General features: G+C 34.3%; 1 protein-coding gene across 1 annotated transcript in view; it reads left to right on the forward strand.

The window, feature by feature from the left end:
• WASL (WASP like actin nucleation promoting factor) overlaps window positions 1-10,692 on the forward strand; it is a 64,905-nt gene extending 54,213 nt beyond the window's left edge. The window contains exons 10-11 of the mRNA XM_035254852.3: window positions 3,328-3,436; window positions 8,046-10,692. Coding sequence (XP_035110743.1) covers window positions 3,328-3,436; window positions 8,046-8,107 — 171 coding nt within the window. The 3' untranslated portion in view covers window positions 8,108-10,692. The remainder of the gene's footprint in view (window positions 1-3,327; window positions 3,437-8,045) is intronic.
• Window positions 10,693-11,373: the final 681 nt, after the last annotated feature.

Here is an 11,373-nt window from a genome sequence, read left to right on the forward strand (position 1 = left end):
TAAATTTGAAAATATTTTTACATGCAATAACATGCATAAATTTTTAGTTCAGCTTTGATACATCTCTATAACCATGTAAGCCATATCTCTAAATCCAAATATAGGACATTTCTATCACCCCAGAAGGTTTTCTCATGCCTCTTCTCAGTTAATTTTTCCATAAACAATCACCGATCTAAATATAGATTAGTTTTTCCTATTCTGGAACTTCATAAAAATGGAATTTTATTGTATGTTTGCAATTCATTGTTCTAGACTTTACTTTCTAATAAAAGGTACTTTAATGAAAAATCCTTATTAAGCTCTGAGAATTAAAAATAGCCCTACTTGAAACCAGTTGCAATCACTTTAGGAAACCTAAACTAGTGATCATGTTCTGAAGTTTTCATGTTCTAAAATTTAGATTAGTAGAGAATCAGACTCACAAAAATTGAAAGAGTTTTAGTAGAATTTCTGACAGTGATGGCAAATAAATTTAGGATTATCTGATTTGGATGAGATAACCATTTAATTTTACAGGTCATTTAATCTTCTAGAGTTCAGCAAACATTTTTCTGTAAAGGATCAGGTAGTAAAACTTTAGGTTTATATAGACAATATGGCCTCTTGTCATGACCACTCTGCCTTTTTACTACAGAAGCATTACAGCCAGTACCTAAATGAATGGACATGCTTGTGTTCTATAAAACTGTATTTGGATACTGAAATTTGAATTTTATATAACTTTCACATATAAAAAGTACTCTTTTTATTTTCTTTGAACCATTTTAAAATGTAAATTCAATCTTAGTTTTTAGATTGTTAAAAAAAAAAAAGTCAAAGAACAGGCTGGATTTGTCCCATGGGCTCCAGTTTGCTGACTCCGTCCCATCCCATAGCCTAACCTGTCTACATTTACATACTTACTTTGGAGTCTTTTATAACTGTTCTCCAGGACTTCAGGCAGGTCATGGACGATAGACTTTTCTGTGAAGTAAACAGAGACGACAGAGGACGTTTTAATAGAAAATTATTTTCCAGTGTAGGGATTAAGGTAACTTTCTAGATCTAAGAAGCTTTGTCTAAAAGGAGAGTGATAGATAGGAAACACACTAATTGAACGAAAACATGTAAACATTAGCATAGATTTAAGAAGACTCTGATCTTTAAAATATATTTAGATCTTTTCTTTGCATGTATTCAGGATGACAGTTAAATAAATCTATAAACAATCATCTCTGTTCTCTTTCCCCATTTTGATCAGACTAAAGGTCTCTCAGAAGCAGTTGATGAACTTTAAAGAGTGGTTAGTGGGGAGAATTAATGTCAAAGTGACCACAGCCAGCTGGGTCCGGTGGCTTATGCCTGTAATCCCAGCACTTTGGGAGGCTGAGGCGGGCCTATCACAAGGTCAGGAGATCAAGACCACCCTGGCTAACATGGTGAAACCCCATCCCTACTAAAAATACAAAAAATTAGCTGGGCATGGTAGCACATGCATGTAGTCCCACCTACTTGGGAGGCTGAGGCAAGAGAATCGCTTGAACCCGGGAGGTGGAGGTTGCAGTGAGCCAAGATCATGCCACTGCACTCCAACCTGGGTGACAGAGTAAGACTCAGTCTCAAAAAAAAAAAAAAAAATGACCACAGCCCAGCTTTTACCTTGGAATCTGTGCTAGTTCCTATGTCACTCTCATTCCTATGTCTCCCACTTTTTGTTTTCCCTTTTCTGTTTCCTTTTTATAACCAACTTTTGTTTCTTTCGCTCATTTAGCTATAATAAGGTGATTTAAAATTTTTAATGAATAAAGTTGTATCTTCACTTACTTTGAAAAGTTAAGGTTAAATTTTCTATTTACTTTCTCCAATCCCAAAGCTTGCTTTCTTTCCCCCCAAAAAAACCTGTTAATATCTTTTAGAAAGAAAAATATTTTCTATTCTACATATTGGATAGGGGGCCGTTTTTATCCTAAATAATCACTTTCCTTTTGATTGCATTTAATGCAACCATAGAGTGCATAATCAGTGAACTATTGGCATGATATACATGTAATCTGAGTTCATAATTATTTTTTTATAAAGATCATTTTGTGGTTGAAATTTATGTGGCTATGTTTTCTTTAAGTAAGTCATCAATTTATTCTGTGATGAATATGATTAACATAAAACATAGATTAAAGAGCTAGTAGGAAGTATAAAGTACTCACATATGTTTTAAATTCCCTGGTTTCAGACCTCAAATAGTACCTTGTTCAAGTAAGTACTTCAAAAAATATGTTTGATTAGAGTGTGCTCACCTCTGATGTGTGCTATTTGCTTTACATTATCCCATTGCTTAAAGGTAGTCTAAATGTCCCTATTGCTGTTGTGCTTCAAGAGCCTTGTGCAGAAATACAAAACTCTGAACTGTTATCTTTTTCATTTGTGGTACTTCTGTATGAGAAATAGTTAATACATAGTCTTTAAAGCCAAAATACTAAGTATAGAGAATCTGTATCTTAGGGGGAGCCACTTTGAATTTTTTTAAAAAAAGGTGTTTAGTCCAAAAAGAACAAGGAGTATTCGAGGAAGAGTTGTACAGATCAAAATGAAAAGTTGAATTGTCTTTGAGAAATGATTAAGAATTTCAAATATATATAAAAAATTTTTAATATATATAAAAACATATAAAACATAGATAATCATTTAGTTACAGCTCTGCTGTTTCATCTGTAATAATTCTTTTTTCTTGAATGTACTTTGGCACAGTAAGTTAGGGACCGTTAGTTGCCTAGTGAGGCAGATATATTTTGAAAGCTGTTCAATTCATCTCCTAAAAAGGAATTACATACTATGAGAAAAGAGGTTCATTTTGAAGGTATAAGTATAACGTAAAGGTATAAAGCTGATTTTTTTGTAGGCAAACATAAGTTTCTACAGTTGTTTTTCAGTATCTCTAGTGTTCTTTCTACATAATAACTCTGGAGTCTAAATAAATAGTACCCTCTCTAAAATGAATTCCCTTGATAATAGCTTTAAAGTTGATCATCTAAGTCTTTATGTGCTGTAATAAACAGAGGTAACCCAGCAAGTATTATTCAGGAAATGGTTTGTTATCTAAATATAAACATAGATTTGGAAATGCATTGTTGGCTTATACATTAAGATGCAAAGGAAATATTTTTGAAGAATATCTTTAAGGCAGCAGTTTGTTTCTTGTTAATTTAATTAATCTTGTCCTGGGCTTGCTAGTTTGATATCTTTTTGTCTTTTACGATAAAAAGTGATTCTAAGAAAGTAAGACTTTCTGGAGACAAAGATTCTTTGCCGAAGATTTATTACTGAGTTTTGCTAACTTTATTTTCCAAGGTGTCTGATGGCCAAGAGTCTACACCACCAACACCTGCACCCACTTCAGGAATTGTGGGTGCATTAATGGAAGTGATGCAGAAAAGGAGCAAAGCCATTCATTCTTCAGGTAGAGAGAGAGAGAGAGAGAGAGAGAGAGAGTGTGTGTGTGCACATGTGTATTTAATAAATTCAAATGTTTGAAGTTCAATTTTTTTTTTAATTTTATGACTGTCTTTGCTAGCTTTCTGCTAATAGAGTAACTACTGATGTGGAGTCTAGGGTGTATCTTAAAAGTTGTTGCCTCTTTGACTAGTCTGTCTGAAACTTGACACAGCCATAGCCATAAATTGAAAGAATAGCTTTGGGAAAATTGACACTTTTGTTTCCTGTATCAGGAAATGCTCAAAAACTTTCTACCAAACCACTGCTAAACAGAATTTGAGATTTTTAGATTTCATTCCTGTGATATTACTATGACATAAAAAATTCAGGCGCTTTACCTCATCTGTGAGGATTAGAGCTAAGAATTTATAATTTTCACTGTTTCTAGAGTTTGCTAAAGAATACTAACTTTTCTTAAACCTTTATCATTTTCTAAACGGTTATTTGAATAAACCAGTACCTATTTTGAGGTTATTACTAAACATACACATACCATCATAGAAATGAATATTGCTTTAAAGAAAGAACAAGGATATGGGCTTTGCTGATTGGAGTGTTTGCGGTTTGCAAAATAGCTTTTCCAACATGATGTGCTAGAGTCAGATCTTACTAGATTTATTTAATCTCTGTGAGCCTCAGTTTCTCATTTGTTACATTGAGAGAATTCACAAAGCACATGATAGATGTGAGAATTAAATAGTATGTCACTAATCAGCAGATTGCCTAGCACATAGTAGGTGCTCACTAAATGTTGTCTTCCTTTTCTTTGTTTCTCTGTAAGGATGTGCATGTCTAGACCCTTGAGCAATGTGTGTTTTCCTTGAATAGGCATATTTGTTTCTATCCTGCATTACAGAAATGGAGATAAATATTTACTGTGGAATAATAATAAACTTTAACAAAACAACAGAAATCTCTGCCTTCATGGACGTGCATTAGGTCTAATGAGAGAGAGACAAGCAATAAACAAAGCAAACTAGAAAAACATACAGTATGTTAAGTGGTGACATGAACTAAGGACAAAAGTCTAATAGAAAAGGGAAATGAGTTACAGACTGTTGAGAGGGAAGTTCATTTTGAAATGGGACGATAAAGCCTAACTGAGGTGACATTTGAAAGACTAGAAGTTCAGGAAGTGAACCATGTAGAAAACCGGGGAAAGTGTATCCAATGGAAAGAACAGCAAATATAAAGTCTGAGAGGCTGAGATACAATGAAGAGATCAAGAAGCTTGCAAGGGAGGGAGGGAAAGAGTAGTAAGGACTGAAATACAAGTAAGTAGTAAGGCTTTGGAGACCCCCGACGGTAGCTTTTATTCTGAAGGTGATGGGAAGCCTTTGGAGGGTTTTTAGCAGAGCTGTAGTAATGATCCAAGCAAGAAATGATGGAGGCTTAAACCAGGTTTATAGCACCAAGAAGAAGTGGTTGAATATTAGTTATATTTTGAATGTGGAGATCACTGGGTTTGCTGTGGTTTGAAAGTGAAGGTAGAAGTAAAGGGTGGAGTGCAAGATGACTCCAAGGTTTTTGACTTGAACAACTGGAAAAGGGAGACTTAGGAAGAAAAAGTTTGAAAGGGAAGATTAGGAGTTTGGTTTTACATATTAAATTTGAGATATCTATTAATTCAAATATAGATATGGAGTAGCATTTGGTTATGAGTCTGGAAGTCATAAGAGAGGTCTTAATTGCTAGATTGCATGTCAGTAGGATATACATAGACACAGTATTTAAAGTTATGCTTATGTCTATGGTATAGTGTTCTTTAGTAAACTCTAGAAACAGTGAAAATTACCTAAATTGTTAGCCCTAATCCTCACAGATGAGGCAAAGCGCCTGAATTTTTTATGTCACAGGAATGACATCTAAAAATCTCAAGCTTAGTTTAAAGGTTGCTTGCTAGGAAGAGATAAAGGTCTTCATTCTTTCCAGGTAAGAGAATGTAAGCCTTCTGTGAAATACATGATTCTGAAAAAGAATGTATTCTATTCTGGTGTCTGTGAGTTCTGTTAAACATTTCCCTACAATTAAGTTTTTTTTTTAAATAATATATAATAGTCATGCCAGTATAATGACAATACAGGATTGTTTATACTTATTTTCAGACTTGTTGGCTATTAGCTTTTACCTATTTAACTATTATTGACTATTATTATTTCTGCAGTAGTATCTCATGATGGAATTATTAGCTACTTCCTGCTCTTCACCATAGAACTGATAAATTTCTGTCTTTTGTCACTCAGTAAATACCAGCATAGTTGGGTGTCTTTGATGCTTTTCATTCAGGTAAATTTTGTAAAGCATGTCTAGCAAAGCTGGTAGCAAATTTTTTCTCTTGCTAGAAAAGTAAACACAGAAGTTAACATGAAGTCAGTTGAACTCCTTTCCAAATAAATTCTCTAACAATTTAGAGCTGACCATCAGACATAAATAAATAATAAATAATTATTGTTATAAAAGTAAAAACTTAGGCCAGGCATGGTGCCTCACACCTGTAATCCCAACACTTTAGGCAGGTGGATCATCTGAGGTCAGGAGTTCAAGACCAGCCTGGCCAACATACTGAAACGCTGTCTCTACTAAAAATACAAAAATTAGCCAGACATGGGGGTTGGCGCTTATAATACCAGCTACTCGGGAGGCTGAGGCTGGAGAATGACATGAACCTGGAGGTGGAGGTTGCAGTGAGCCAAGATTGCACCATTGTACTCCAGCCTAGGCAACAAGAGTCATCTCAAAAAATAAAAAGTAAAAATAAGTTACAACTTTGTTTGGGGCCAAGAGAAGATAAAGTTGCCCCTCTTTGGCTTCTGTTAATTTTCAAGTTTTAATACTAGAGCTCAAATACTTTTTCAGATACTAAGACAATCAATTTTATATGGAGAAAAATAGAAGAAAAAGTTTTTTCTGTGTTCTGTACATTTAACCCACGCATATGTCACATAGTCTTACTGGCTGTTTATCATTATCAGTTACTCAGCTGCTGTCTCACTTTATATACTTGGTCTTCATGGGTCCTATAAGGTATATATATTTAAGAGGTTAAATATGGAAAGTCTGTATAATATAGAAATATGTGTATAAAATCTAATGACATCTAAATATTCCTTCAACAAATACTTATTGAACAGCTGATTAGTAGCACTGTTTTTGGTGTTGAGGATACAGTGAAAAATAAGATAGGCAGGGTCCCTGCTGTCATGGAGCTTAATAAAGTACAATAATTTTAGATATTAGTAAGTGATAGGAGGAAATAAAATGGGATACGCAGTTACTGATTGTGGGCAAGGGCTGTACTTTATGTATGATGGTTAGGAAAGGCCTCTCTGAGGAAGTAGTTTTTGAGTGGGTTCTAAATGATGAAAAGATTAGTTTAACAGAAGAAATAGCTACTGCAGAAGCTCTAAAGCCAGAATAAGCTTGGTAAGTTTAAGGGACAGAAAGGAGGCCATCTTAATGGAGATAGTGACTTGAAGGGAGAGTGCGTTAGAGAAAAGCTTGCGGGAGGGAGAGAAACAATAATGGGCAAATCATGTAGGGTGTTCTAGAGGTAGTGAACATCAGATTTCATTCAGATAGCAGTGGTAGGTAGCCACAGGAGGACTTAAAGAAGGGTAGCAACATGATGTTTTTAAACTTGGAATTTAAGTATTATCACTCTATTTGCTGTGAGGCAAATAGACTCTAGATTTGCGGTAATCCAAGCAGGATGTGATGGTGGTGTGGAGAGTAGTAGTGAAAAAAGTGAAAGAGAGCAGACTTGATAATTGGATGGCGAAGAAGGAGGAAGTAATAATAATTTCTAGGTTTTTGGCCTGATTATGTGACAGGTTGGTGATGCCATTTATTGAGATGGAGCAGACCAGGATGGAGCAGGAAAGGAATATTGGAGAAGGAGATAAGAGTTAGAAGTTTTGAGTTTGAGAATCTACATGAAGAGTACAAGAAGGCAGTTGGATTTGAGACAGAATGGTCAACCCAGATGTGATTTTATATATTAACACAGGTTGAAATTTGTCACATAGATACTGAGGAATTAGATCCCTTGTCTTCTGAGTCCTGTTTTTTTTGTTTGTTTGTTTTGTTTGTTTTGAGACGTAGTTTCGCTCTTGTTACCCAGGCTGGAGTGCAATGGCGCCATCTCAGCTCACTGCAACCTCCCTGGGTTCAGGCAATTCACCTGCCTCAGCCTCCTGAGTAGCTGGGATTACAGGCACTCGCCACTGTGCCCAGCTAATTTTTTTTATTTTTAGTAGAGACGGGGTTTCACCATGTTGACCAGGTGAAACCTTGATCTCTCGACCTCGTGATCCACCTGCCTCGGCCTCCCAAAGTGCTGGGATTACAGGCGTGAGCCACCGTGCCCGGCCCCCTGTTTTAATCTTTAGTTTACTATCATACTCTATAGATATATTTCTTTAGCTTCACTTTAAACTATTTTAGTAACTAGATTCTTCTAGGAGTCAGATTATCTGTGTTTCAGGAGTTAAGTAATTGGAGAAATCACCCAAGAATTATGTAATGTCATTTTATTTATGCTTATATATTAATTGTGTGTCTCAATTTTCTTCTAGATGAAGATGAAGATGAAGATGATGAAGAAGATTTTGAGGATGATGATGAGTGGGAAGACTGATCTATATATTATATATATATATATATATTTTTAAGGTGAAATACTAAACACTACTTTCTTTCTGTGGATTCTGTAAAATTATCATGTAAATGTTCTACCAATTTGCTGTATATTTTTGTTGCCTTTTTTGCTTTTTTTTTTAATTAATCTGTGCAATACCTCATTTAATCTGTAAAGGTTTGTCATAATCCTCTACAAAGCTACTCCCTGTTATTGTGTGCAAGTTTACACCAGGATGCTCACTTAATTTGTGAATATTTTTCATTCCATCAACAAGGGAGTTTAAATACTATATGTGAGACTGACAAAAACCTTAATGTAATTTACTTATAATGCCAGAAGGAAAACACTATTTTCATACCCTACTTTTTCTGTACCTAAATTTTCTTAAAAAAAAATCTAGTATAGCACTACATTCTTTTTTAAGTGATGCAAACCTTAGTTTCTTTAGCCCCTTTATTTTGAATACAACACTACATATGAATGTTGAAGCTGATACATTGCACAGTTCTGTAGACATCACTATACTGATACAGTTTCTCAAATTTTAGCAATATGCTCTACATAAAATCACTACAGAGATGTTAGTGGGGAAGATGAGTAACACACCTCTTACAGCAATACTGCCTGTTATTGGGATAGCAGTGGTATTTGCAGGCTGGAATCATAAGGAGCCCTTACATACTTGTTATTGACTGAGGTTATTTTGATGCTGTAGCAAATGTGGCAGGCTCTTTTTGGCAAAATTTTTGAAAATTTTTTTGGTATTATTCTGAAGCAAAATTTAAGTTGAAGTTTGGGGGATTAGGGAGTACTTTTCATTCTACATGAACTGAAGTCATATTATGGTTACTCCAATATTTGGTTTAAAAAGCTGTACAAATTAGAATAGTACTAAAATAGTGTGGAATTTCAGCATTTTTATTTTGTACTTTGTGTGGATTGAGGTATTCAAAAATACCAACTATAAAAATCTAATCTGGTTGGCAAAGATATGCACTGAAACATAGGATCTCGAATGCATTTATTTTGATAATTTTTGACAATTTTTGTCAAATAGCAAGTGAAGGGTTACATTTTTTTAAGAAGATTAGTGATCCCAGTGTCAAATTTCTTGGAACACATAACTGAGTGATAGATTCTTTTTAAAGATAAAACTTTACAACCTGCACATTTGTTATGTATACTAAATGGTATGTTAAAATTAGGGTTTCTTTGCCTTGCTGCAATACACTAATCTGCCTAAAGGTGGTTTTTTCATATTTATAATGCTAATTATCATACCTACCTACTTTAAATTTTAGGTAGAAAATTATCTGATTTAAATACAGACACATATTTTTCTCACATTGAGTCATACGCATAATGTAGTTCCAAATGTATTTCATTACTATAGTCACAATATCCAACTAAAAATTATGCTATCTAGAATTGTACCGACCAAAATCTAGTATTGGCAGATCTTGACAGGCTGGACCTGCAAGATGTGGCTTGAATTTTAACCATTTATTACATAATCTATAGTGATCATGCATCTAGTTATCATAAGAAATAATTTAAAAGGGTTTTGTTGCTGAAAGCAGTAAGTGGTGCAGTAAAATAGTTAAGTTATTCAAAGAATGTAATCTTTCTTGCAAGAGTAATTTAAGCACATGGGAAAGATTCTAGACTTTTTGTTTCTTGCAACAACAGTGCCCTCTGCTGCTAGAAACCTTTTTCTACTACTATCATTTTTGTTGTGGCTTGAGCTCAATGAATCTGGTGCAGATGAGGCTGAACAACTACTAACCAATAAAATCAGGAATTTGTACAAAAGTTAAATGGGACATTATAATTATTTTAAATAATGTTAATTTTTTTTCTTTTTGACGATATAAAAACATTTTAAATTTTCTAGAAATGTCTTCAAGGTAATGCCAATTTAAGATCTCTCTTAACTTTTGGCAAGGAATTCTAGATTTTCAAGCTAACTTTGGTATAATAAATATTTATCAGGAACTTGTCTTAGCAGAGAGTATCCATTCTTTGAAGTCGAAGCACAATTTTAAACATGTAAGATGGACATATAATTTGCCAAAGGTAATTGAATTTATTCTTTTTTTCTTAAAGAAAATAAAAGACTTTGGTTGTTGTTGCACAAAGTCTAAATTACTATTGGTTGAAACACAGCAGCTGTGGAGTTCAGTCCAGGCATGAAGACTAAATCTGCTTTACCAAGTAAGGTGTAAGGTTGCATGTTTCAGTCCTCTACCATCTTGCACTGTGAGCAGCACTATACCTGTGCGTTGTCTGAAAGCCTCCGTATATTCTCCAGCTATATGGTTGTCTGGTAGCCTTTGCATTTAACAAACTAGCATGAGGCTTTTTATATCTAAATGCTACGTGATAGACAATTTCAGCTAGCCACATATTGTATGTATGAAATTCATAAAGACTTTCAATCATTTCATTTTCAAACAACTGAAATTTTGTTTAGTATGTGAATTTTTTTTTTTTTTTTTTGAAATGTATAGTGAATAGGATGTTGCACTGGTGGCAATTCATCATGGAGCATAATAAAATTAATTTGACCCAATAGTATAAAATAGTGTGTTTTATTTGTTTATTGTTAAGAAAGTAACTTTATAGCAAAGGGTACACAGCAGTCAGTGATAATGGTTGATGTTTTCAGTAGACTGCATGCCCTGAGAGTTAGAGTGTGCCATTAAATAAACATGGTGAGCAGAAGAATGTTACACCCTGTTCTGTTGGGAAACATGACAGCTGCTCAGCGGCTCCCCTAGTAGCCACTGCTGTGGTTAACAGAGCATTCACATTGCAAGGTCAAACTGTTTGGAACTCTTCCACATACCAAAAATGTTGAAGTTTTCTAAAGAAGAATAATAGTGGAGTTTACTGGTAGTTTCAATAAATGCCAAATATACCAGTTTGTATGGGACATAAGTAGCTTTTAATAAGTGGTATCAAAGAGGGTGCTCATTTTAAACAGGAAACTGTTTTTGATAAATAGAATTTTCTGTTTCACTGACCCTGGCACAAGTGGGTGTCTGAAGATTAAACTGAGTTGGGGAATTCAGAGTGTAGGATGCTGCAAAATTCCTTTTAAGAGCCTTGGTCAAATTTAACAACCATTTCAAGAATAATATGTTCTATTAAAAAGTTGTTTCTCTTGTACAATTGTAAATACTTAAGAATGTATTAAACTTTTAAAAGAATTTTTTTAAAGAGAAGTGAAATGTGCCTAAGAATTGTTTCCGTCACATTTG

This window comes from Callithrix jacchus, chromosome 11, assembly GCF_049354715.1.
Source record: "Callithrix jacchus isolate 240 chromosome 11, calJac240_pri, whole genome shotgun sequence".
Taxonomy (NCBI): domain Eukaryota; kingdom Metazoa; phylum Chordata; class Mammalia; order Primates; family Cebidae; genus Callithrix; species Callithrix jacchus.